Here is a 27,726-nt window from a genome sequence, read left to right on the forward strand (position 1 = left end):
TTGACCATATTAAAACGAGAGTTCAGTTCACGTAACAGGGTTGACCTTAAAATTAGACAGACGTAAATGAATCACTAATCCCATGAAATAAAAAATAATCTTGAGAAATGACTGTCAAAGCAACAAAATAACTAGGACTTTACAATGATGGTTAAAACTTGTGGGGCTAAGTCAGTTAAAATCTTCATAGAAGTCAGAGGATGCATGGAGGGACATGTCAAAATGCTGAATTTTGGTACTTTAGCAAGTCTTTATTCATTCGGATTGATTGAATTCTCCATGTGGTCTATATTAAAGGGCACTTCACTTAATGTCTTAAAATTCAATATTGGTGCACAATTTCTAATTGAAATATCAAAGGGATGCAAAAGATACTCATTTCATGGAATGACCCAGCTGTAGTTAAGTCTATCAAAATAATCTCTCCAAACCAAATTACTTATTGCAAACAGTCTATGAATCATGTCCCGTGTTTACCCTCCTCATGTTCTCAGGGTGTGATGTACAGTGCTATATATACACACACACACACACACACACACACACACCTACCTGTAGGTCATCATTACCATTTTATAAAGAATCAAGTACAAGTGTATTTTGCACATCTGAACCAATAAAGATCTGATTGTTTCACTGTACCATCTGAGTCACTGATGTTATTCACAGCTCATTAGATGACATTGCAAAAATATATATATATTACGGCAAGGCTTGATTTTTAACACAATTATAGAGCCAGCCAAATGCTTGTTTATTGAAAAACATTCCCGTAGTTAAATGAGAGCAGTACAGTGGTTTCCCATGTTCAACTAGTAGTAGAAACAACACATTCTACTGCCGAGGGAGGCAGTCTATACCAAGGGGCCACGGCCTTGGTTAAACACTGCTGCACACACCAGACAAGAGCCCTCATATCATACATCATTAAACAGTGCTTTGTCATCTGGGTTATTGACTTAAATAAAACACTAAAGTTCTCATTTAGACAAGGCCATCAACACCTCTGTCTCAACCCTTCATCATACAGTAGACATGTCAGGATACTGGTTATATTCTGTAAGAGGCTGAATGAATCAAGTAACAGTTTCAACACAAAGGGGGTCTTCTCTGTTCAAGTCCAATGGTCAGAGGTAAACTTGATTACATCTACCCATGCAGGGGAGGAGCAGAGTACAGGCTTGGACAAGAGAAACATAAAACAAACATCAGCCCTAATATCAGCATTATCCTCCTTTAGACTGACCGACGCTCACCAGGTCAGAGACAGCGGGGAGGGGGAGAGAGAGAGCGGGGAGAGAAAGAGAGGGTTAGAGAGAAGGGGAGGGGGAGAGAGAGAGAGCGGTGAGGGGGAGAGAGAGCGGGAGAGAGAGAGGGTTGGGGAGGGGGAGAGAGAGAGAGCGATGAGGGGGAGAGGGTTAGAGAGAAGGGGAGGGGGAGAGAGGGAGGGAGGGAGGGAGGGAGGAAGAGAGAGGGAGGGAGGGAGGAAGAGAGGGGGAGAGAGAAGGGGGAAAGAGAAGGGGGAGAGAGAAGGGGAGAGGAAGGGGGAGGGGGAGAGAGCGAGGAGAGGGGGAGAGAGCGAGGAGAGGAGAGGGGGAGAGAGCGAGGGGAGGAGAGAGAAGGGGAGAGGAAGGGGGAGAGAGAAGGGGGAGGGGAGGGAGAGAGAAGGGGAGAGAGGGGAGGGGGAGAGAGAAGGGGAAAAGAGAAGGGGAGGGGGAGAGAGAGGAGGAGGGGGAGAGAGCGAGGGGAGGGGGAGAGAGCGAGAGAGAAGGGGAGAGGGAGGGGGAGAGAGCGGGAGGGGGAGAGAGCGGGAGAGACAGTTTTATTGCACTACATCTGCTGGGTAGAGTTGCCGTTCCAAGTGTTATTTTCATCCTCACTGTCCTGGTGATTCCGTAGCCTGTGGATTTTGCCGTCTCGTTTGAAGTCTACTGGTTGCTTCTCCAGTGTGCGTTTGCGAAGGGTTTCTCTGAGAAAGTGAAAATGGATGTGAAACACCAATTAGGCTTTAGAACACCCAATCTTACAGAACCACACTATTCAATCAAACCCCTAGATTCATTCTCAGAATTATTTGCACTCTGGCTACAACAACAATGCACGTGTCTGTTATGACCCCTGACAACGATTAACCTGGACCAGTTGACCAGCCTAACCATTCAATTACAATGTAATTGTACATTGTAACAATCGGGCAAAGTCTTGTCACCTGAACTCCAAACCATAATGTACCATCACAACAATCTCAACTACTCCTAAACATAGGAGAGCCTGCTGGATGGGGCCTCACCTCTTTGGTTCAGCAGATGAGGAGGAGGAACCAGAGGCTGAGTTGGTGTTGGGCTGTTGGGCTGGGCCTCTGGGGCCTGCTGCTCCGGGGGTGGGGGGGCTGGTGAAGAGGAAGCCGCTCAGGAACCTCCACACAGCCAGCAGGGGGTAGAGGATGGTGCCCAGCACAGCCCAGATACCGCCTCCAGAGGACGACTGCACCACCGTGTTATTGGGCCGTCCCGTTTGCTGGAAGCGGTTAGGAAGGGAATAAAACACATTATACTCAGTGTTACTAGGGAGAACCAGCAAAAAAGACAGGGAAAACAAGCTAAAATTCCCTAAAACAAACATGGGAAACTAGATAAACCAATGTACACAAAGAAACCTAAACCTTACATAAAGTCAACCATACATACTTGTACGAGGACTAAATATAACTGTTCAGTGATACTAGGACACTGTCTTGTTGTGAATTCACAAATGACAAAGTCGAAAATGGGGGATGTATCTATGGCCGCTAGATACCAGTTGTCATTAATATTAGCGGAGGTTTCCAGAGGGAAGCAGCAAAGTCACTCACAGGCCGCAGGACTATGGAGGCACTGGGAGACAGCTCCAACTCCAGTAGAGTTTTGTCCAGGTCATCAGCCGTAAACTCCCTGCGAGGGAACATAGTCGCCAGTGAGAAGTTGCCGTACCGATTTCCCACTTCCTGAAAGGAGAAATACAAACTCTTTAGTGACAGCCAGCATTATGATATTTAATATCATATCCCACCAAAGAGAACGAACGTTCTTAATATTCACTTGTCTAACTTGAGTTGGAAAAAGTATGTTACATTGACAGCGAACTGCCGAGCCTCCTTCAGTCTGGCCTCTGAGGGGAACCGGCTGGAGAAGAGAGAACCATCTGGAAGACGGAACTGTATTCTTGCTATGGCGCTGGAGGACAATAACAACACACAACGTTTAATTATGTCAAGCTATGATTATATTAGTGGTGACATACAACATAGAACTTACTGGGGTGTAAAAAAAAAAGTGACTTCTTTAAAACCTCCTTCTGAATCTCAATTTTCTCCTGTGCCTGTAGAGTAGCCCCATACCTCCTCTCCCCGTGGCCGTGTGTGTTCTCCTTCTTGGCCTCTGCCTCTGCCTGTCTGGCCTGCAGTGCTGCCAGCCGGGCTGCCTCCACCTCCTCCTGGTTATTGGCATAGCGGGCAGCTCTGTCAGCACGGTCCTGTGGGGACAAAATGGCATCAGCCAGCCACTATACTCCTTCTGCACCACCACAACAAACAGAGGCCCAAAAAGTGATTATTATTATTTTAGTTCAAAGTCTGGTGGGTTTTGAAGCTGAGGGGTGAGAGTGTGATGCGTTTGTTTACCAGGGCGATCTGTGCTTTGACACGCTCCCTGGCAGCCTTCTCCTCAGCCTTCTCCCTGCTCCTCTCATCCATAATGCATTTGGTCTTCTCATCCTCCGTCCTCCTCTTGAAGTCCAGCATCTCCTTCTCCTTCTTTATTTCACCCTGACCATCATCACACAGAAATAGATACAGGCGCACACAAGTATCAATAGGCTGGCCATACTATGGGAGGTGTCAGCATGGGACACCAACGAGATGTCAGTATGGGAGGTGTCAGTATGGGAGGTGACAGTATGGGAGGTGACAGTATGGGAGGTGTCAATATGGGACACCAACGAGGTGTCAGTATGGGAGGTGACAGTATGGGACACCAACGAGATGTCAGTATGGGAGGTGTCAGTATGGGAGGTGTCAATATGGGACACCAACGAGGTGTCAGTATGGGAGGTGACAGTATGGGAGTTGTCAGTATGGGAGGTGTCAATATGGGACACCAACGAGATGTCAGTATGGGAGGTGACAGTATGGGAGATGTCAGTATGGGAGGTGTCAGTATGGGAGGTGACAGTATGGGACACCAACGAGGTGTCAGTATGGGAGGTGACAGTATGGGAGGTGACAGTATGGGAGGTGATAGTATGGGACACCAACGAGGTGTCAGTATGGGAGGTGACAGTATGGGAGGTGACAGTATGGGAGGTGTCAGTATGGGACACTAACGAGGTGTCCGTAGGGGAGGTGTCCGTAGGGGAGGTGTCAGTATGGGACACCAACGAGGTGTCAGTATGGGAGGTGACAGTATGGGACACCAACGAGGTGTCAGTATGGGAGGTGACAGTATGGGAGGTGACAGTATGGGACACCAACGAGGTGTCAGTATGGGAGGTGACAGTATGGGACACCAACGAGGTGTCAGTATGGGAGGTGACAGTATGGGAGGTGACAGTATGGGACACTAACGAGGTGTCCGTAGGGGAGGTGTCAGTATGGGAGGTGACAGTATGGGAGGTGTCAGTATGGGACACTAACAAGGTGTCCGTAGGGGAGGTGTCAGTATGGGACACTAACGAGATGTCAGTATGGGAGGTGACAGTATGGGAGGTGTCAGTATGGGAGGTGACAGTATGGGACACCAACGAGGTGTCAGTATGGGAGGTGACAGTATGGGAGGTGACAGTGTGGGAGGTGACAGTGTGGGACACCAACGAGGTGTCAGTATGGGAGGTGACAGTATGGGAGGTGACAGTATGGGACACCAACGAGGTGTCAGTATGGGAGGTGACAGTATGGGAGGTGACAGTATGGGACACCAATGAGGTGTCAGTATGGGAGGTGTCAGTATGGGAGGTGACAGTATGGGACACCAACGAGGTGTCAGTATGGGAGGTGACAGTATGGGAGGTGTCAATATGGGAGGTGTCAATATGGGAGGTGACAGTATGGGAGGTGACAGTATGGGACACCAACGAGGTGTCAGTATGGGAGGTGACAGTATGGGAGGTGTCAATATGGGAGGTGTCAATATGGGAGGTGACAGTATGGGAGGTGTCAATATGGGAGGTGACAGTATGGGACACCAACAAGGTGTCCGTAGGGGAGGTGTTCTTCACCTCCTCCTCTTTCTTTTTCTGCTCACGTCTTCCCTCCAGTTTCTTTGTTAACCTACACAAGGGAAGGTTTCAGTTTCAGAAGATAAAGCATGTTTCAACCCTCCATCCCTGCTCCTCCGTTGTGTGTCGTTCCTACCTCTCCACCTTGGCATCAAGGCCCTCGTCAGGCTGAGAGCTGGTTGATGCGTCATCTGATGATGCGCTCCTGTCCTCCCCGGGGGTGACGACCACTGAGGCTGATGCTCCGCCTTCTTCTGCTGGCCTGGACAGGGATTCTGAGTAGAACCACAAGCGGATTACAGCAATCATTATCAGTGGGTGTTTCTCAATATGCACACTACCGTGCTCCACTCTCATGCTCCGCGTGCATTCTCCGATGACGTTCTCTTAAGTATGTTCTTGTGAGGACGAGAGTGTGGAGAATGCATCATTTTTTTACGCGGTCGTGTCATATTTCTGTGCATACTTTCAATTGAAGCTTGCATTGATGCATACTTCAAAATATGTACAAACGGAATACGCATTCGAGAAGTGCCCTCCATGCTCCGTTTCGCATACTTTGATTTGGATCCATACTCCGACCCTCCCGTGCTCGGACCACTGAAGTATGCATTATGAGAAACACCAAGTGTATCAATTAACAGCAATCATGACAGTGTCTCTATTTAAATCCACACAGTTGTTCATTTCAACAGGACACATACACTATATACAAAAGTATGTGGACACCCCTTCAAATTAGTGGATTCGGCTATTTCAGCCACACCCGTTGCTAACAGGTGTAAAAAATTGAGCACACCGCCAAGCAATCTCCATAGACAAACATTGGCAGTAGAATGGCCTTATTGAAGAGCTCAGTGACTTTCAACGTGGCACCATCATAGAAGGCCACCTTTCCAACAAGTCAGTTCATCAAATGTCTGCCCTGCTAGAGCTGTCCCGGTCAACTGTAAGTGCTGTTATTGTGAAGTGGAAACGTCTAGGAGCAACAACGGCTCAGCCACGAAGTGGTAGACCACACAAGCTCACAGAACGGGACCGCCGAGTGCTGAAGCGCGTAAAAATCGTCTGTCCTCGGTTGCAACACTCACTACCGAGTTCCAAACTGCCTCTGGAAGCAATGTCAGCACAACTGTTCATCAGAAGCTTAATGAAATGGGTTTCCATGGCCGAGTAGCCGAACAAAAGCCTAAGATCACCATGCGCAATGCCAAATGTCGGCTGGAGTGGTGTAAAGCTCGCCGCCATTGGACTCTGGAGCAGTGGAAATGCGCTCTCTGCAGTGATGAATCATGCTTCACCATCTGGCAGTCCGACAGATGAATCTGGGTTTGGCGGATGCCAGGAGAACGCTTCCTGCCCCAATGCATAGTGCCAACTGTAAAGTTTGGTGGATGAGGAATAATGGTCTGGGGCTGTTGTTCATGGTTCGGGCTAGGCCCCTTAGTTCCAGTGAAGGGGAATCTTAATGCTACAGCATACAATGACATTCTTAACGATTCTGTGCTTCCAACTTTCTGGCAACAGTTTGGGGAAGGCCCTTTCCTGTTTCAGAATGACAATGTTCCCTGCACAAAGCGAAGTCCATACAGAAATTGTTTGTTGAGATCTGTGTGGAAGAACTTGACTGGCCTGCACAGAGCCCTGACCTCAACCCCACTGAACACCTTTGGGATGAATTGGAACGCTGACTGCGAGCCAGGCCTAATCGCCCAACATCAGTGCCCGACCTCAATAATGCTTGTGGCTGAATGGAAGCAAGTCCCCGCAGCAATGTTCCAACTAGCAGAAAGCCTTCCCAGAAGAGTGGATGCTGTTATAGCAGCAAAGGGGGGACCAACTCCATATTAATGCCCATGATTTTGGAATGAGATGTTCGATGAGCAGCTGTCCACATACTTTTAGTCATGTAGTGTATCTAGTAACACACAGAACAGCATTTCTGTATAGCGCAACTGCTTGTATTTTGTTGCATTGTTATGCAGCAAAACTACTGTGGTCAACTATCATTCATCAGCATTCCATCCACGGTGGTCTCACACACAAACACACCTTTAGATGTTACTGGCACTGCTGCACTGTCTGTGTCTGCTGGTGGTGTGTGGCTGGGCTGGAGCTCCAGTGGGGGTGAGGGGGGCTGTGCTGGGGCTGGCTCTGAGGCTACCACAGCTGGGTGGCAAGCCTCCATGGGGGCCCCTGCTTCCGCTCCCTCACCTGCTATCTGCTGGGCATGCATCTTTATGGCACAAGAGATGCATATTCAGTGTGACACCTTCTGCCTTACATCTCAGTGCTCTTGGAGACCATGTACTGTTATTGTTTAAGTATTTTCTGTTTTGCATTGGCTATCCTACCTGTTTGACTTTGTCGATTCTTTTCATGAGTTCCTCTGCAGAGACACTCCCGGCAACAACTTCCAGGGGGATTCCATTCTCTCCAATAAAGAAACTGGATGGGATGCACACCACTGGGTCTTCAGGGGGAGTTAAGGGCAAACCAACGTGCACAACAACAACAACATAATAATAAAGGGATTATAATATGCAACATCTTCTACACAAAATAAAGACTGAGGGATCAGAAACACAACAGTCTAACTATAGGGGTAATAAAAACCCTTTGGAGAGGAAGGATACAGATTTGGGAGAACTGAGTGCATGTCTCGCTGGAAGAAAATAAAAATATGAAACATAAGACATCACATTTATGTTAGTATTACTATTGTCATTTGAAAATAATGTAAGGAAGGCGTGTGTGTCATATCCACACTAGTGTAGGATTGCATTATAGGCTACCTATTGGCATCTGCCTTGATTGCAACACAGCAGTTATGGGAGGCCTCCGACACTCTGTCGTCATCCCAACTGGACATCATTTGTGCTGACACCTCATCGTCGCCTGGTAGAGGGCAAGAATGTCAAAAGTGGTGAATAATTTGCATCACTCGCACTGCCCACAAGACAAGTCTGTTGGTGGTGACAGTCGCTGGTTTTACTTAATATTAGGCAAGGAACGGACGGTGAATAATGACGAGAAACACGCTACCTATGTTTCTGATGTAAACAAACGGGTCAGCAAGCTAGCCAGTTCAGTTGTCATAAACGGCTAGAACTAACCAGTTCGCTAACAGTTAACTAGCTAGCTAAATCGCATTAGTTAGGCTGGATACAGGACATTTTTAACAACGCTTTTTTATTATAAAAACTAGTTCATTGCATCCCCGTGGAACCCAGTTGACTAATGATTAGTTAACGTTAGTTAGCTGAGATTTGACAGCTGTCGTTCCTTTTCCTTTCGACCCGTTGGCTAACGTTACATCGACAGTTTGCGTTTCATATTGTTGATATTCATAGCTAGCTTGCTTACTGACAATGACAGAGCTCGTTTGCTCTCCCGAGCTGAGCACAGTTTTCTAGCTAGCGAATCATTCAACTCAACTGGTTTGCTAGCAAGCAAATCTGCGCTGGCTAGCTACTGTAATCTACAAAACAATACCTGTTATTACAACGACGAAGATGGAGTTCTGTTGTTTGGCGGAGATGATGGCTGCTGGAATAGAGCCATCAAACCAAAGCATTTTAATAAAATGTGTTGGCTTTTTCTGTTTTGTAATGCTGTCCAGCTGTTTCTATTCTGAAAGTATTAGAAACTGTGCTAGAACGTTCAATCTCATCACGGAACTAAACGAGCATGATGGGTGTTGTAGTCCATAGCCACGAATGCTTGCTTATGGGACTTGTAGTCCACACAATTATGTCACCGAATGTACAGCAGATGGCAATGTGGTACTGATGAAATATTTGGTGCAGATCACTAGAAAGAGTTGTGAATGTGATTAACGAGGCCCTCTTAAAAACCAACGGGTGTGGTAGCTCAGCAAACTCAACACAGAGATTTATTACGCTATGAGAACTAGAACATTGCATTTGATTAACGTGCTAATAGATCAGCCTCCACTACATTACTTTGTAATGCCACATTAAAATATAATCTACAGCCTCAAGGGTTGAAATACTTTGTACTATTTGTATTCTTGCCCTTTATGGAAGTATTTTTATTTCACAAGGCAAATAGCCACGTCTATCTTAGCATGTCAAACATCCCAGTGCTTTTTACATAGGAGTACTATTAGAGTGAGGGGAAATAATCTAACTAGAGCCCCGAGAGCGATACAGTGCATTCGGAAAATATTCAGACCCCTTGACTTTTTCCACATTTTGTTACGCTACAGCCTTATTCTAAAATGGATTAAATGATTAAAAATCCTCATCAATCTACACACAATACCCCATAATGACAAAGCGAAAACAGCTATTTAGACATTTTTGCAAATGTATTAAAAATAAAAAACACATAAGTACTTTCCATAAGTAATCAGACCCTTTGCTATGAGACTTGAAATTAAGCTCACCTGCATCCTGTTTCCATTGATCAGCCTTGAGATGTTTTTACAACTTGATTGGAGTCCACCTGTGGTAATCTCAATTGATTGGACAAGATTTATAAAGGCACACACCTGTCTATATAAGGTCCCACAGTTGACAGTGCATGTCAGAGCAAAAACCAAGCCATGAGGTCAAATTAATTGTCTGTAGAGCTCAGAGACAGGATTGTATCTAGGCACAGATCTGGGGAAGGGTACCAAAACATTTCTGCAGCATTGAAGGTCGCCAAGAGCACAGTGGCCTCCATCATTCTTAAATAGAAATAGTTTGGAACCACCAAGACTCTTTCTAGAGCTGGCTGCCCGGCCAAACTGAGCAATCGGAGGAGAAGGGCCATGGTCAGGGAGGTGACCAAGAACACGATGGTCACTCAGAGAGCTCCAGCGTTCCTCTGTGGAGATGGGAGAACCTTCCAGAAGGACAACCATCTCTGCAGCACTCCACCAATCAGTCCTTTAAGGTAGAGTGGCCAGACGGAAGCCACTCCTCAGTAAAAGGCAGGACAGCCCGCTTGGAGTTTGCCAAAAGGCACCTAAAGGACTCAGACCATGAGAAACAAGATTCTCTGGTCTGATGAAACCTAGATTGAACTCTTTGGACTTAACCATCTAGAGCAGGGGTTACTAAACTTTTTCACTCAGGGCCCTCCTCCCCTCCCACTGTTCATGACACAAACTGTTCACACCCCTCTTGTTGGTGGAGAGAATTGTGCAGGTTTAAAGCTTATTTCCTGCAATTCTACACATTTTGTCATGGGGTGCAAAGAACATTTTGCAGTTTTAAAGCAAATGTTCTTGCAATTCTATACATTTTGCCATGTTTAAAGTGTATTAATGTGATATTTGAGTGACAAAAAAATTACAACAATATCTATGGGCCAAAAAACCTAAATATGCATTCTATTATTACAACTTTCAAGAGTAAGTTTAAAGCCGGACTGAGGTCCTTTAAAAAGACCCCCACGCCCCCCTTAGGGAGCGTGCCCCACAGTTTGGGAACCAACCGGTGTGCCACGGCAGACGGATTTTGATGGGGATTATCTATTATGCTAATTAGATTCCATGCTTTGCCAGAAGAATGAGTTCCCTAATAATCCTGTTTACATGGACACATCTGAAATCATGCTACCTGATGGGACTATGATAAATGCAGAAAATCGCCAATCAAAATAAACGTTCTACCACAGCAACCATTTAATTTTTGGGAAGCTTATTTGCTCAGCTGGTGCTAGCACATGCGCAGATCAAATACACAGCTGGAATGCCGATTGAGGCATTTATATGTCCTAATAATTCTAAAGATTGCTCAGAAAACCGTGTTTTAATCGGCATATGCTTACTTCGATTTTGACATTATGCTGATTAAGATAAACAGAGTAAGGTGTTTACATGACTATTGCGTAATCTGCCTACTGCCATAACACTGGCGACCTGTCATTCAGGGCAGGTGGGGCAGAGCACTACCTGTTTTGAGCCCTACATTTTTAGCTAAAAAATTATAATAATATACTCTGCAGCAGAGGTAACTCTGGGTCTTTTTTTCCTGTGGCAGTCCCCATGAGAGCCAGTTTCATCATAGCGCTTGATGGTTTTTGCGACTGCACTTGAAGAAACTTTCTTGATTGACTGACGTTCATGTCTTAAAGTAATGACAAGTTCATTAGAGTTACCAGCCTCAGAAATTGCAGCCCAAATAAATGCTTCACAGAGTTCAAGTAACAGACACATCTCAACATCAACTGTTCAGAGGAGACTGTGTGAATCAGGCCTTCATGGTCAAATTGCTGCAAAGAAACCACTACTAAAGGACACCAATAATAAGAAGAGACTTGCTTGGGCCAAGAAACATGAGCAACGGACATTAGACCGGTGGAAATGTGTCCTTTGGTCTGGAGCCCAAATTGGAGATTTTTGGTTCCATTTATTTAGAATTCAAGGCACACTTAACCAGCATGGCTACCACAGCATTCTGCAGCGATATTCCATCATCTGGTTTGCACTTTTGTGGGACTATCATTTGTTTTTCAACAAGACAATGACCCAAAACACACCTCCAGGCTGTGTAAGGGATATTTGACCAAGGAGAGTGATGGAGTGCTGCATCAGATGACCTGGCCTCCACAATCACCCAACCTCAACCCAATTGAGATGGTTTGGGATGAGTTGGACTGCAGAGTGAAGGAAAAGCAGCCAACAAGTGTTCAGCATATGTGGGAACTCCTTCAAGACTGTTGGAAAAGCATTCCAGGTGAAGCTGATTGAGAGAATGCCAAGAGTGTGCAAAGCTGTCATAAAGGCAAAGGGTGGCTATTTGAAGAATCTCAAATATATTTTGATTTGTTTACCACTTTTTTGGTTGCTACATGATTCCATGTGTTATTTCATTGTTTTGATGTCTTCACTATTATTCTGAAATGTAGAAAATAGTACAAATAAAGAAAAACCCTGGAATTAGTAGGTGTCCAAACTTTTGACTGGTACTGTATATAAGCATATATCCTTATAAGTAATTTACAGTGCCTTCAGAAAGTATTCACACCGATTTACTTCTTACACATTTTGTTGTGTTACAGCCTGAATTTATAATAGATTAAATTGAGATTTTATGTCACTGGCCTACACACAATACCCCATAATGACAAAGTGGAATTATGTTTTTAGAAAGTTTTACAAATTCATTAAAAATGGAAAGCTGAAATGTCTTGAGTCAGTAAGTATTCAACCCGTTTGTTATGGCAAGCCTAAATAAGTTACCCAAAAAGACTCACAGCTGTAATCGCCGTCAAAGGTGCTTCTACAAAGTATTGACTCAGGGGTGTGAATACTTATGTAAATGAGATATTACTGTATTTCAATTTCAATACATTCACAAACATTTCTAAAAACATGTTTTCACTTTGTCATTATTGTGTGTAGATGGGTGAGCTAAAAAAATATATTTAATCCATTTTAAAGTCAGGCTGTACCACAAAATGGGTGTACGAATACTTCCTGAAGGCTCTGTACATACACTGCCATATACTTATTTTCTGTATGGGTCTCCCTTGTGTGGCAGCTTTCGTTCCATGATTTATGCATTTCTAGGATTATAGTGGGGGTGATAGTGAGTGCAACTTTGTTTATTCAATTGGTTTAGTACTTACCATCAAACCTCCATGGTCTTCGGTGTCGATAAATTATAGAGCAAGATTCATTAAAAATATTACATTTGCTGCTTAAAACCTGACAACGCATAAATATGCTTAATACCACCCCCTTGTGCTAGACAGGGCCCATGGGGGGGAATATAACAAGACTATGATAAAAAAAAATGATAATCATAACAAAACAACCCAAGGGTAATTTATTGCTGAGAGAGAATTTCCTCAATTACTTAAGCGACATTTCATCAACCTTGACTGCAACACAGAGCTAGGTACTCTATATGTTAGTTTAATTATCAGTTAATAATCTCAAAATCAGAATGGAGATCCTTAATGACGCGACCGTGGACACCAAACTGACTTCTTCACTTGACGGATAAGACAGTGATGAATGGTGTGTTCAAGACAACTGGGAACTCGAAAAAATACGAGGTCAAATCCTGACGTCAGTGATCTTCAGGTCAGAAAGTTGGAGCTCTGGAAAGAGTCCCGAGTTCCTGAATTTCCGAGTTGGATGACCGGTTCAAAAAGTTCTATCAGAATTTTTCCTAGTTCCCAGTTGTCTTGAACGCGGCAGAAGCCGTCCATTTTAAACTGTTTCTGGCAACACTAACTCCCCCAGGCTAGATGAGATGTGGGGCAGGTTCGATTTTTCTTGCAGTAAATTGCTTTGATGTTATTAGAAAGAAAGTCAAATATGACAGTGGAAGAGATGTGAGGCATTGGAAGAGATGAGGTTGGTGGGGAGGTTAATGTAGCAGACAAATTACCCTATAAAACCTGGATTGAGATGAATAGCACCAACCAAAAAACAAATTAGATAAGACCAACTATAAAACCCACATCCCCACCTTCCGCCCATTGCAAAACAAACCACTCTCTATGCTTTCACTGACATCTGAGGTAGGACTATACTTAGTGTTGATAAAAAAATACATGTTAATCGTCAGTTTAAACATCATGAGAGGACATCCAAAGCTGTTTGGTGATGGACAGAGATAGAAAGAAACCCAGAGTACTCATCCATGTCAAAGAACTTCCTGTGATCTGAAAAAGCACATATTTTGGTGTAAACATTTATTGGTTTCAAAATGAAATAAAAATGACTTGCACCAGCATTGAACAGCCTTTCAGAATCCACACGTTTGCTTATCTTTAATTTCTCTCAAAGAAAAAAAAAAAATGATATATATATATATTCAGTTGTATAAATGTGCAAACTGTGTTTTTTCTTCCAGTGACCCAGGAAGTATATAATTTAAAAAAGACCTAATGAAAGATTTGACACTGTAGGCCTTGTAGAAGGAGGAGAGGAAGGACAGTGTGGTGGAGAGAGAGATGAGGCCATCCAAGCAGATGATTGCTAAAATATGCCGGTGTCATTTTAATCTTTTTAAATGAAGTTAAAAACCAGGGGTGTCAAACAAAAGCCTTTCGTCGCTGCTCTCATCTGTGCCTGCCTGTGACCAACACACATACAGAACGTTCACTGTGAATAGAGAACTGATTGAATTATTTAGCTACTATATAAATTATTTACAAGGTGCAGGTCTTTTCATTTAACAACAGAATCTGACTGGGGTCTTTATTTTGTGTTTCTTGGTGAATAAAGTGGTAGACGTGAGAGAAAGGCACAACTAGAGACCCATTGTTGTATCCGAGGGCAACTTCATCATGTACTGGCCACAATATGGGGCAAGTGGTTGGTGGCAGGCTGGCCGATAGTCAGCTACCCTGGGGATGTGGGGAGGCTTTTTTTAAAAGTTAAACTGAACCAGGCCAGACACTGCAACTGGGCTGGGGGAGTAATAATGAGAGAGCTGAGCTTTGGGTCTGACTCCAGATTTCAACTATAAAACAAATGAACAAATAAAACAAAACAAAAATACAGGCTTTTGATATGTTCCGGCATGTTCTCAAAACAGAGAGCAGACAGGTTATTAATATTTGGAACTTCAATAATCGTGGTTTTTGGATATTCGTTCACGTCAGTTCAGTGTTACGTTTTGTTATTTTTCGTCAAACCACTAGTAAGAACATTACAAAGTACAACACATTCCCCCCAACCAAGTCTCTACAAATCAAGTGGAAAACAACCCTTTACATCAAGACAACTTAGTGAGTGAGGAGGGAGGGGGGAAGGAGGGGCTGGGGGGAGTGATGGCAACAGGAAGTGACTGGCGGTGCTGGTGAGGGGTCAGGGGTGAAAGGTCAAGCCAGGGGTCCACAGCGCCCTCTACTGGGAGCTGGCCCTCTCAGGGGATGTCTGTGGCCGTCACCTCGGCCGTAGCACCTGCCCGTGGCACGTCTGATGGAGCCTCGGGGGGCCGTTGTGGCGGAGGAGGGTGCCCTGCACAGCATATCTGGAGGGGAACGTGGCCAGGATGGTTTAGGTGGAGGCTGTGTTGGCAGGGGCTTGACTGTGGGTGTGGGTGGGGGGTTTTGCATGGTGGTGGTCACCATTAGCCCTGCCAGTCCCGGTGGCAGTGGTGCTCTGGGAGACATCAGCCCATGGCCCCGGCTCTGGAGAGCTCACCCAGCAGAGAGTCCGCCTCGGTCCGGCTGATCCCCTCCGGCAGCTCAGTCACCTCCAGGACCCGCCCACTCACTGCCTCCGAGAGAGGAGAGAGAGAGAACTGTCAGACCCCAACTTGGAGACAGCCTTAGGCCTATGACCTAATTAGTTAAAGTAGTACAGACTAACCCTATGCTTCCTTTGCCATAAGACTACTACTAAATAATTAACCAAATAGCTACCCAGACTATCTGCATTGACCCTCTTTGCACAAACTCTTGACTCATCACATACGCTGCTGCTACTGTTTATTATCTATCCTGTTGCCTAGTCACTTTATGCATTCGGAAAGTATTCTTCCCTTTTCCCATATTTTGTTACGTTACAGCCTTATTCTAAAATGTATACAATTACATGACAAAGCGAAAACAAATCTGGAAACCAGAAAATAGTTGTGCAGCGACGCTCCCCATCCAACCTGACAGAGCTTGAGAGGATCTGCAGAGCAGAATGGGAGAAACTCCCCAAATACAGGTGAGCCAACCTTGTAGCGTCATACCCAAGAACACTCAAGGCTGTAATTGCTGCCAAAGGTGCTTCAATAAAGTACTGAGTAAAGGGTCTGAATTCTTATGTAAATGTTATATTTCAGTTTTTTTACTTTTAATACATTTGCAAAAATATTTTAAAAAACTGTTTTTGCTTTGTCTTTATGGGGTATTGTGTGTAGATTGAGAAAATAAACTAACAATTTAATCAATTTTAGAATAAGGCTGTAATCTAACAAAATGTGAAAAAAGTCAAGGGGTCTGAATACTTTCCGAAGGCACTGTATCTATCTCAATTACCTCGTACCCCTGCACATCGACTCGGTACTAGTACTTCATAGCCAAGTTATCGTTACTCATTGTGGATTTATTCATCATGTTATAATTGTTTCTATATTGTTCTCTCTGCATTGTTGGGAAGGGCCGTAAGTAAGCATTTCACTGTTGTTTACGAAGCATGTTACAACTAACATTAGATTTGATTTTCCTTTGTGATCAGTTCTGTTCTATGTACAAATCTGTGCGAATTGAAATCAAATACATTAATAAAAACTAAATATATAATCAATAAATGTTATATTTAAGATATATCTAAGAGTGAGATATGGATTTTTATTTTATTTTAATGTATTTATTTGTTGATTGGAGGTTCACATCTCTGTCCTCTTAACAGACAAGAGGTGTTCCCTACCATTACCTGGTTCACCTACACGGAGATCTGTAGACAGAGGTGTTCCCTACCATTACCTGGTTCACCTACACGGAGATCTGTAGACAGAGGTGTTCCCTACCATTACCTGGTTCACCTACACGGAAATCTGTAGACAGAGGTGTTCCCTACCATTACCTGGTTCACCTACACGGAGATCTGTAGACAGAGGTGTTCCCTACCATTACCTGGTTCACCTACACGGAGATCTGTAGACAGAGGTGTTCCCTACCATTACCTGGTTCACCTACACGGAGATCTGTAGACAGAGGTGTTCCCTACCATTACCTGGTTCACCTACACGGAGATCTGTAGACAGAGGTGTTCCCTACCATTACCTGGTTCACCCACACGGAGATCTGTAGACAGAGGTGTTCCCTACCATTACCTGGTTCACCTACACGGAGATCTGTAGACAGAGGTGTTCCCTACCATTACCTGGTTCACCTACACGGAGATCTGTGGACAGAGGTGTTCCCTACCATTACCTGGTTCACCTACACGGAGATCTGTAGACAGAGGTGTTCCCTACCATTACCTGGTCCACCACACGGAGATCTGTAGACAGAGGTGTTCCCTACCATTACCTGGTTCACCTACACAGAGATCTGTAGACAGAGGTGTTCCCTACCATTACCTGGTTCACCTACACGGAGATCTGTAGACAGAGGTGTTCCCTACCATTACCTGGTTCACCTACACGGAGATCTGTAGACAGAGGTGTTCCCTACCATTACCTGGTTCACCTACACGGAGATCTGTAGACAGAGGTGTTCCCTACCATTACCTGGTTCACCTACACGGAGATCTGTAGACGGAGCCTTCCTCGGCTGCTTCCTCCCTCTGCCGCCTCCACCGCTGTGACGCATCCCCATATGTACCTGGGAGCAGACAGAAGGTCAAGAGCACGTTCAGACTACCAGCTCGTGGTCTGCTGTTACTTTGTGTGGACTCCAGCTCAAGGTATCCAAATGCTTGATATTGATTACATTGGAAGAGAAAGTAGGAACAAAAGAACCAGAGATCAGTGTTTGACTTGATCTTTTGTTTTATTTGCACAGTCCTAAAAGAGAAGATGTTGCTGCCAAGCATTTCAAAAATGGTACATAGATATCCCCCCCACAGATATTTCCTCCTGTAACGATAGGTGGTGTCGACTGAAGTGGATGATGTGTCTTGTGTAGACTCACCTGATGGTTGAGGGCCATGGGGGGAACGTGGAGGAGAGGAGGACGGATCTGGGGGTTGTACTGGAGGGGTTGCCCTAGCAATGGGTACCGAGCATCTCCTGGGAAACACAGATGACAACACACTAAATTGGTCTCCATTTCTTTAGGGTTACCATTTGCCATTCCTCAGGGACCCTCAGCGTTCCACATATTTGTTGAATTTAGTATTAGCACACCTTATTCAACTAATCAGCAAGCCATTGGAATATCATATTCCTATATAATTGGAATAGATTAAATATGTGAAATGGCTGGTTGAAGTTCCCCTAGGACTGGGTAAAGAAACGCTGGGTGTCTCCCTCACCTTGCCCCGGCACGAAGGGTCTGGAGAACTGCGGCATCATGGGTACGGGGGCGATGCCTGGACGGATGCTCTTCACATTGGTCAGGTGGTGTGGTAGGGAGGGGGTTGGCGACTGGGCGGGGGAGGTGGAAGGACTGCCCAGCTGGGGACTGCTCTGTATGGCCAGATAGAGGACATGGGAGGGTTAGTGTTAGATAGAGGACATGGGAGGGTTAGTGTTAGATAGGGGACAGGGGAGGGTTAGTGTTAGATAGAGGAGGGTTAGTGTTAGATAGAGGACATGGGAGGGTTAGTGTTAGATAGAGGACAGGGGAGGTTTAGTGTTAGAGAGAGGAGGGTTAGTGTTAGATAGAGGACAGGGGAGGGTTAGTGTTAGAGAGAGGAGGGTTAGTGTTAGAGATAGGAGGGTTAGTGTTAGAGAGAGGAGGGTTAGTATTAGATAGAGGACAGGGGAGGGTTAGTGTTAGATAGAGGACAGGGGAGGGTTAGTGTTAGAGAGAGGAGGGTTAGTGTTAGATAGAGGACATGGGAGGGTTAGTATTAGATAGAGGACAGGGGAGGGTTAGTGTTAGATAGAGGACAGGGGAGGGTTAGTGTTAGATAGAGGACAGGGGAGGGTTAGTGTTAGAGAGAGGAGGGTTAGTGTTAGATAGAGGACAGAGGAGGGTTAGTATTAGATAGAGGACAGGGGAGGGTTAGTATTAGATAGAGGAGGGTTAGTGTTAGATAGAGGAGGGTTAGTGTTAGATAGAGGAGGGTTAGTGTTAGATAGAGGAGGGTTAGTGTTAGATAGAGGACATGGGAGGGTTAGTGTTAGATAGAGGACATGGGAGGGTTAGTGTTAGATAGAGGAGGGTTAGTGTTAGATAGAGGACAGGGGAAGTTTAAAGTGTTAGATAGAGGACATGGGAGGGTTAGTGTTAGAGAGAGGAGGGTTAGTGTTAGATAGAGGACATGGGAGGGTTAGTGTTAGTGTTAGATAGAGGACATGGGAGGGTTAGTGTTAGATAGAGGACAGGGGAGGTTTAGTGTTAGATAGAGGAGGGTTAGTGTTAGATAGAGGACATGGGAGGATTAGTGTTAGATAGAGGAGGGTTAGTGTTAGAGAGATGAGGGTTAGTGTTAGATAGAGGACAGGGGAGGGTTAGTGTTAGATAGAGGACATGGGAGGGCTAGTATTAGATAGAGGACAGGGAGGGTTAGTATTAGAGAGAGGACATGGGAGGGTTAGTGTTAGATAGAGGAGGGTTAGTATTAGATAGAGGACAGGGGAGGGTTAGTGTTAGAGATAGGAGGGTTAGTGTTAGAGATAGGAGGGTTAGTGTTAGAGAGAGGAGGGTTAGTATTAGATAGAGGACATGGGAGGGTTAGTATTAGAGAGAGGAGGGTTAGTATTAGATAGAGGACAGGGGAGGGTTAGTGTTAGAGATAGGAGGGTTAGTGTTAGAGATAGGAGGGTTAGTGTTAGAGAGAGGAGGGTTAGTATTAGATAGAGGACAGGGGAGGGTTAGTGTTAGATAGAGGACAGGGGAGGGTTAGTGTTAGAGAGAGGAGGGTTAGTGTTAGATAGAGGACATGGGAGGGTTAGTATTAGAGAGAGGACATGGGAGGGTTAGTATTAGAGAGAGGAGGGTTAGTATTAGATAGAGGACAGGGGAGGGTTAGTGTTAGAGATAGGAGGGTTAGTGTTAGAGATAGGAGGGTTAGTGTTAGAGAGAGGAGGGTTAGTATTAGATAGAGGACAGGGGAGGGTTAGTGTTAGATAGAGGACAGGGGAGGGTTAGTGTTAGAGAGAGGAGGGTTGAGTGTTAGATAGAGGACATGGAGGTTAGTATTAGATAGAGGACAGGGAGGTTAGTATTAGATAGAGGACAGGGAGGGTTAGTGTTAGATAGAGGACAGGGGAGGGTTAGTATTAGATAGAGGACATGGGAGGGTTAGTATTAGATAGAGGACAGGGGAGGGTTAGTGTTAGATAGAGGACAGGGAGGGTTAGTGTTAGATAGAGGACAGGGGAGGGTTAGTGTTAGAGAGAGGAGGGTTAGTGTTAGATAGAGGACAGGGGAGGGTTAGTGTTAGAGAGAGGAGGGTTAGTATTAGATAGAGGACAGGGGAGGGTTAGTGTTAGAGAGAGGAGGGTTAGTGTTAGATAGAGGACAGGGGAGGGTTAGTGTTAGATAGAGGAGGGTTAGTGTTAGATAGAGGAGGGTTAGTGTTAGATAGAGGAGGGTTAGTGTTAGATAGAGGACATGGGAGGGTTAGTGTTAGATAGAGGACATGGGAGGGTTAGTGTTAGATAGAGGAGGGTTAGTGTTAGATAGAGGACATGGGAGGGTTAGTGTTAGATAAAGGAGGGTTAGTGTTAGATAGAGGACAGGGGAGGGTTAGTGTTAGAGAGAGGAGGGTTAGTATTAGATAGAAGACAGGGGAGGGTTAGTGTTAGATAGGGGACATGGGAGGGTTAGTGTTAGAGAGAGGAGGGTTAGTATTAGATAGAGGACATGGGAGGGTTAGTGTTAGAGAGAGGAGGGTTAGTATTAGATAGAGGACATGGGAGGGTTAGTGTTAGATAGAGGACATGGGAGGGTTAGTGTTAGATAGAGGAGGGTTAGTGTTAGATAGAGGACATGGGAGGGTTAGTGTTAGATAAAGGAGGGTTAGTGTTAGATAGAGGACAGGGGAGGGTTAGTGTTAGAGAGAGGAGGGTTAGTATTAGATAGAAGACAGGGGAGGGTTAGTGTTAGATAGGGGACATGGGAGGGTTAGTGTTAGATAGAGGACATGGGAGGGTTAGTATTAGATAGAGGAGGGTTAGTGTTAGATAGAGGACAGAGGAGGGTTAGTGTTAGATAGAGGAGGGTTAGTGTTAGAGAGAGGACAGAGGAGGGTTAGTGTTAGATAGAGGAGGGTTAGTGTTAGATAGAGGAGGGTTAGTGTTAGATAGAGGACATGGGAGGGTTAGTGTTAGATAGAGGAGGGTTAGTGATAGAGAGATGAGGGTTAGTGTTAGATAGAGGACAGGGGAGGGTTAGTGTTAGATAGAGGAGGGTTAGTGTTAGAGAGATGAGGGTTAGTGTTAGATAGAGGACATGGGAGGGTTAGTGTTATATAGAGGACAGGGGAGGGTTAGTGTTAGATAGAGGACAGGGGAGGGTTAGTGTTAGATAGAGGAGGGTTAGTGTTAGAGAGAGGAGGGTTAGTGTTAGATAGAGGAGGGTTAGTGTTAGAGAGAGGAGGGTTAGTGTTAGATAGAGGAGGGTTAGTGTTAGAGAGATGAGGGTTAGTGTTAGATAGAGGACAGGGGAGGGTTAGTGTTAGATAGAGGACAGGGGAGGGTTAGTGTTAGATAGAGGAGGGTTAGTGTTAGAGAGAGGAGGGTTAGTGTTAGATAGAGGAGGGTTAGTGTTAGATAGAGGAGGGTTAGTGTTAGATAGAGGAGGGTTAGTGTTAGATAGAGGAGGGTTAGTGTTAGAGAGAGGAGGGTTAGTGTTAGATAGAGGAGGGTTAGTGTTAGATAGAGGAGGGTTAGTGTTAGAGAGAGGAGGGTTAGTGTTAGAGAGAGGAGGGTTAGTGTTAGAGAGAGGAGGACAGGGGAGGGTTAGTGTTAGAGGACAGGGGAGGGTTAGTGTTAGATAGAGGAGGGTTAGTGTTAGATAGAGGACATGGGAGGGTTAGTGTTAGATAGGGGACATGGGAGGGTTAGTGTTAGAGAGAGGAGGGTTAGTGTTAGATAGAGGACAGAGGAGGGTTAGTGTTAGAGAGAGGAGGGTTAGTGTTAGATAGAGGACAGGGGAGGGTTAGTGTTAGATAGAGGACAGGGGAGGGTTAGTGTTAGAGGAGGGTTAGTGTTAGAGAGATGAGGGTTAGTGTTAGATAGAGGACATGGGAGGGTTAGTGTTAGATAGAGGACATGGGAGGGTTAGTGTTAGATAAAGGAGGGTTAGTGTTAGATAGAGGACAGGGGAGGGTTAGTGTTAGATAGGGGACATGAGAGGGTTAGTGTTAGATAGAGGACATGGGAGGGTTAGTGTTAGATAGAGGAGGGTTAGTGTTAGATAGAGGAGGGTTAGTGTTAGATAGAGGAGGGTTAGTGTTAGAGAGAGGAGGGTTAGTGTTAGATAGAGGAGGGTTAGTGTTAGATAGAGGAGGGTTAGTGTTAGATAGAGGAGGGTTAGTGTTAGATAGAGGAGGACAGGGAAGGGTTAGTGTTAGAGGACAGGGGAGGGTTAGTGTTAGAGGACAGGGGAGGGTTAGTGTTAGATAGAGGAGGGTTAGTGTTAGATAGAGGAGGGTTAGTGTTAGATAGAGGAGGGTTAGTGTTAGATAGAGGAGGGTTAGTGTTAGATAGAGGACAGGGGAGGGTTAGTGTTAGAGAGAGGAGGGTTAGTATTAGATAGAGGACAGGGGAGGGTTAGTGTTAGATAGGGGACATGAGAGGGTTAGTGTTAGATAGAGGACATGGGAGGGTTAGTGTTAGAGAGAGGAGGGTTAGTGTTAGATAGAGGACAGAGGAGGGTTAGTGTTAGAGAGAGGACAGAGGAGGGTTAGTGTTAGATAGAGGAGGGTTAGTGTTAGATAGAGGACATGGGAGGGTTAGTGTTAGATAGAGGACAGGGGAGGGTTAGTGTTAGATAGAGGAGGGTTAGTGTTAGAGAGATGAGGGTTAGTGTTAGATAGAGGACATGGGAGGGTTAGTGTTATATAGAGGACAGGGGAGGGTTAGTGTTAGATAGAGGACAGGGGAGGGTTAGTGTTAGAGAGAGGAGGGTTAGTGTTAGAGAGAGGAGGGTTAGTGTTAGAGAGAGGAGGGTTAGTGTTAGATAGAGGAGGGTTAGTGTTAGAGAGATGAGGGTTAGTGTTAGATAGAGGACAGGGGAGGGTTAGTGTTAGATAGAGGACAGGGGAGGGTTAGTGTTAGAGAGATGAGGACAGGGGAGGGTTAGTGTTAGATAGGGGACAGGGGAGGTTTAGATAGAGGACAGGGGAGGGTTAGTGTTAGATAGGGGACAGGGGAGGTTTAGATAGAGGACAGGGGAGGGTTAGTGTTAGATAGAGGAGGGTTAGTGTTAGATAGAGGAGGGTTAGTGTTAGATAGAGGAGGGTTAGTGTTAGAGAGAGGACATGGGAGGGTTAGTGTTATATAGAGGACAGGGGAGGGTTAGTGTTAGATAGAGGACAGGGGAGGTTTAGATAGAGGACAGGGGAGGGTTAGTGTTAGATAGAGGAGGGTTAGTGTTAGATAGAGGAGGGTTAGTGTTAGATAGAGGAGGGTTAGTGTTAGATAGAGGAGGGTTAGTGTTAGATAGAGGAGGGTTAGTGTTAGATAGAGGAGGGTTAGTGTTAGATAGAGGAGGGTTAGTGTTAGAGAGAGGAGGGTTAGTGTTAGAGAGAGGAGGGTTAGTGTTAGAGAGAGGAGGGTTAGTGTTAGAGAGAGAGGAGGTTAGTGTTAGAGAGATGAGGGTTAGTGTTAGATAGAGGAGGGTTAGTGTTAGATAGAGGAGGGTTAGTGTTAGATAGAGGAGGGTTAGTGTTAGATAGAGGAGGGTTAGTGTTAGAGAGAGGAGGACAGGGAGGGTTAGTGTTAGAGGACAGGGGAGGGTTAGTGTTAGAGAGAGGAGGGTTAGTGTTAGATAGAGGAGGGTTAGTGTTAGATAGAGGAGGGTTAGTGTTAGATAGAGGAGGGTTAGTGTTAGATAGAGGAGGGTTAGTGTTAGAGAGAGGAGGGTTAGTGTTAGAGAGAGGAGGGTTAGTGTTAGAGAGAGGAGGGTTAGTGTTAGAGAGAGGAGGGTTAGTGTTAGATAGAGGAGGGTTAGTGTTAGATAGAGGAGGGTTAGTGTTAGATAGAGGAGGGTTAGTGTTAGATAGAGGAGGGTTAGTGTTAGATAGAGGAGGGTTAGTGTTAGATAGAGGAGGGTTAGTGTTAGATAGAGGAGGGTTAGTGTTAGAGAGAGGAGGGTTAGTGTTAGAGAGAGGAGGGTTAGTGTTAGAGAGAGGAGGACAGGGGAGGGTTAGTGTTAGAGGACAGGGGAGGGTTAGTGTTAGATAGAGGAGGGTTAGTGTTAGAGAGAGGAGGACAGGGGAGGGTTAGTGTTAGAGGACAGGGGAGGGTTAGTGTTAGATAGAGGACAGGGGAGGGTTAGTGTTAGATAGAGGAGGGTTAGTGTTAGATAGAGGAGGGTTAGTGTTAGATAGAGGAGGGTTAGTGTTAGATAGAGGAGGGTTAGTGTTAGATAGAGGAGGGTTAGTGTTAGATAGAGGAGGGTTAGTGTTAGATAGAGGAGGGTTAGTGTTAGATAGAGGAGGGTTAGTGTTAGATAGAGGAGGGTTAGTGTTAGATAGAGGAGGGTTAGTGTTAGAGAGAGGAGGGTTAGTGTTAGATAGAGGAGGGTTAGTGTTAGAGAGAGGAGGACAGGGGAGGGTTAGTGTTAGATAGAGGAGGGTTAGTGTTAGATAGAGGACAGGGGAGGGTTAGAAAGAGGACAGGGGAGGGTTAGAAAGAAGACAGGGGAGGGTTAGTGTTAGATAGAGGAGGGTTAGTGTTAGATAGAGGACAGGGGAGGGTTAGTGTTAGATAGAGGACAGGGGAGGGTTAGTGTTAGAGGACAGGGGAGGGTTAGTGTTAGAGGACAGGGGAGGGTTAGTGTTAGAGAGAGGAGGGTTAGTGTTAGAGAGAGGAGGGTTAGTGTTAGAGAGAGGAGGGTTAGTGTTAGAGAGAGGAGGGTTAGTGTTAGATAGAGGAGGGTTAGTGTTAGATAGAGGAGGGTTAGTGTTAGATAGAGGAGGGTTAGTGTTAGATAGAGGAGGGTTAGTGTTAGATAGAGGAGGGTTAGTGTTAGATAGAGGAGGGTTAGTGTTAGATAGAGGAGGGTTAGTGTTAGATAGAGGAGGGTTAGTGTTAGATAGAGGAGGGTTAGTGTTAGATAGAGGAGGGTTAGTGTTAGATAGAGGAGGGTTAGTGTTAGATAGAGGAGGGTTAGTGTTAGAGAGAGGAGGACAGGGGAGGGTTAGTGTTAGATAGAGGAGGGTTAGTGTTAGATAGAGGACAGGGGAGGGTTAGAAAGAGGACAGGGGAGGGTTAGAAAGAAGACAGGGGAGGGTTAGAAAGAAGACAGGGGAGGGTTAGTGTTAGAGAGAGGAGGGTTAGTGTTAGATAGAGGACAGGGGAGGGTTAGAAAGAGGACAGGGAGGGTTAGAAAGAAGACAGGAGGGTTAGAAAGAAGACAGGGGAGGGTTAGTGTTAGAGAGAGGAGGGTTAGTGTTAGATAGAGGAGGGTTAGTGTTAGATAGAGGAGGGTTAGTGTTAGATAGAGGAGGGTTAGTGTTAGATAAAGGAGGGTTAGTGTTAGATAAAGGAGGGTTAGTGTTAGATAGAGGACGGTTAGTGTTAGATAGAGGAGGGTTAGTGTTAGATAGAGGAGGGTTATTGTTAGATAGAGGAGGGTTAGTGTTAGATAGAGGAGGGTTAGTGTTAGATAGAGGAGGGTTAGTGTTAGATAGAGGAGGGTTAGTGTTAGATAGAGGAGGGTTAGTGTTAGAGAGAGGAGGACAGGGAGGTTAGTGTTAGATAGAGGACAGGGGAGGGTTAGGTGTTAGATAGAGGACAGGGAGGGTTAGAAAGAGGACAGGGGAGGGTTAGAAAGAAGACAGGGAGGGTTAGAAAGAAGACAGGGAGGGTTAGTGTTAGATAGAGGAGGGTTAGTGTTAGATAGAGGACAGGAGGGTTAGAAAGAGGACAGGGGGGGTTAGAAAGAAGACAGGGGAGGGTTAGAAAGAAGACAGGGGAGGGTTAGTGTTAGAGAGAGGAGGGTTAGTGTTAGATAAAGGAGGGTTAGTGTTAGATAGAGGAGGGTTAGTGTTAGATAGAGGAGGGTTAGTGTTAGATAGAGGAGGGTTAGTGTTAGATAGAGGAGGGTTAGTGTTAGATAGAGGAGGGTTAGTGTTAGATAGAGGAGGGTTAGTGTTAGATAGAGGAGGGTTAGTGTTAGATAGAGGAGGGTTAGTGTTAGATAGAGGAGGGTTAGTGTTAGATAGAGGAGGGTTAGTGTTAGAGAGAGGAGGACAGGGGAGGGTTAGTGTTAGATAGAGGAGGGTTAGTGTTAGATAGAGGACAGGGGAGGGTTAGAAAGAGGACAGGGGAGGTTAGAAAGAAGACAGGGGAGGGTTAGTGTTAGATAGAGGAGGGTTAGTGTTAGATAGAGGAGGGTTAGTGTTAGATAGAGGAGGGTTAGTGTTAGATAGAGGAGGGTTAGTGTTAGATAAAGGAGGGTTAGTGTTAGATAAAGGAGGGTTAGTGTTAGATAGAGGACGGTTAGTGTTAGATAGAGGAGGGTTAGTGTTAGATAGAGGAGGGTTATTGTTAGATAGAGGAGGGTTAGTGTTAGATAGAGGAGGGTTAGTGTTAGATAGAGGAGGGTTAGTGTTAGATAGAGGAGGGTTAGTGTTAGAGAGAGGAGGACAGGGGAGGGTTAGTGTTAGATAGAGGACAGGGGAGGGTTAGAAAGAGGACAGGGGAGGGTTAGAAAGAAGACAGGGGAGGGTTAGAAAGAAGACAGGGGAGGGTTAGTGTTAGATAGAGGACAGGGGAGGGTTAGAAAGAGGACAGGGGAGGGTTAGAAAGAAGACAGGGGAGGGTTAGAAAGAAGACAGGGGAGGGTTAGTGTTAGAGAGAGGAGGGTTAGTGTTAGATAAAGGAGGGTTAGTGTTAGAGAGAGGAGGGTTAGTGTTAGATAGAGGAGGGTTAGTGTTAGATAGAGGAGGGTTAGTGTTAGATAGAGGAGGGTTAGTGTTAGATAAAGGAGGGTTAGTGTTAGATAAAGGAGGGTTAGTGTTAGATAAAGGAGGGTTAGTGTTAGATAGAGGACGGTTAGTGTTAGATAGAGGAGGGTTAGTGTTAGATAGAGGAGGGTTAGTGTTAGATAGAGGAGGGTTAGTGTTAGATAGAGGAGGGTTATTGTTAGATAGAGGAGGGTTAGTGTTAGATAGAGGAGGGTTAGTGTTAGATAGAGTAGGGTTAGTGTTAGATAGAGGAGGGTTAGTGTTAGAGAGAGGAGGGTTAGTGTTAGATAGAGGAGGGTTAGTGTTAGATAGAGGACAGGGGAGGGTTAGAGAGAGGACAGGGGAGGGTTAGAGAGAGGACAGGGGAGGGTTAGTGGGTGAACACAGACATCATGACAACCACTGGTTCAGATAAAAATGTTTTATTTTCAAGGCTACTCTCTTACAACATTACAGACCATTGCGACAATTGTCCACAACACCAAACCAAATTACTATATTTACACCAAGAGTGTGATACTGATGAAATAACTGCAATCTTTTTTTCTTCATCAAATTTGCAGGATGTCTTTAGGCTCAGCAGAGTCCCTGTATGGGGCAGCAGAGCATGGGACTCACCTGTGAGGTGTCTATGGCGGAGAGCTCTGTGGACTTGGGTCCTCTGGTGTGATCCAGACTGTAGAACTTGCTGTGTTTCCACTGCGGGGGCGAGTGAGGCCGCGGCTGCAACATCAGCTGCATCATCACCATCCCACCACCTGTGGGATGGGGAACGCCTGGAGTAGGGGGCACAGAGGCACCAAGGACGG

The 27,726-nt window shown here is 45.4% G+C and overlaps 2 protein-coding genes across 4 annotated transcripts in view; both read right to left on the reverse strand.

Annotated features, from left to right (window-relative positions):
* Positions 1-1,745: 1,745 nt before the first annotated feature.
* Positions 1,746-8,933, reverse strand: LOC121555083 (UBX domain-containing protein 4). 3 transcript variants are annotated; one of them, XM_041868883.2, is made up of 13 exons: positions 8,746-8,933; positions 8,046-8,148; positions 7,887-7,915; positions 7,605-7,723; positions 7,303-7,486; positions 5,387-5,525; positions 5,251-5,302; positions 3,659-3,790; positions 3,377-3,510; positions 3,110-3,212; positions 2,852-2,983; positions 2,291-2,517; positions 1,746-1,969 (listed from the first exon to the last, which is right to left on the reverse strand). In XM_041868883.2, exons 1-13 carry the CDS (start codon positions 8,825-8,827, stop codon positions 1,831-1,833), a joined length of 1,575 nt encoding a protein of 524 aa, XP_041724817.2. In that variant the 5' UTR covers positions 8,828-8,933; the 3' UTR covers positions 1,746-1,830. The 3 variants fall into 3 exon arrangements, with proteins under 3 accessions (XP_041724817.2, XP_041724816.2, XP_041724818.2); XM_041868882.2 differs by having other exon boundaries at positions 3,659-3,802; XM_041868884.2 differs by lacking the exon at positions 7,887-7,915 and having other exon boundaries at positions 3,659-3,802; positions 7,605-7,698.
* A 4,075-nt stretch (positions 8,934-13,008) lies between these two features.
* Positions 13,009-27,726, reverse strand: part of LOC121554831 (R3H domain-containing protein 1-like) — a 50,423-nt gene continuing 35,705 nt past the window's right edge. Inside the window, 5 exon segments of the mRNA XM_045212059.1 lie at positions 13,009-15,445; positions 17,397-17,490; positions 17,800-17,897; positions 18,143-18,296; positions 27,536-27,693. Coding sequence (XP_045067994.1) covers positions 15,342-15,445; positions 17,397-17,490; positions 17,800-17,897; positions 18,143-18,296; positions 27,536-27,693 — 608 coding nt within the window. The 3' untranslated portion in view covers positions 13,009-15,341.

Source organism: Coregonus clupeaformis, chromosome 40 (assembly GCF_020615455.1).
Source record: "Coregonus clupeaformis isolate EN_2021a chromosome 40, ASM2061545v1, whole genome shotgun sequence".
NCBI classification, from domain to species: Eukaryota; Metazoa; Chordata; class Actinopteri; order Salmoniformes; family Salmonidae; genus Coregonus; species Coregonus clupeaformis.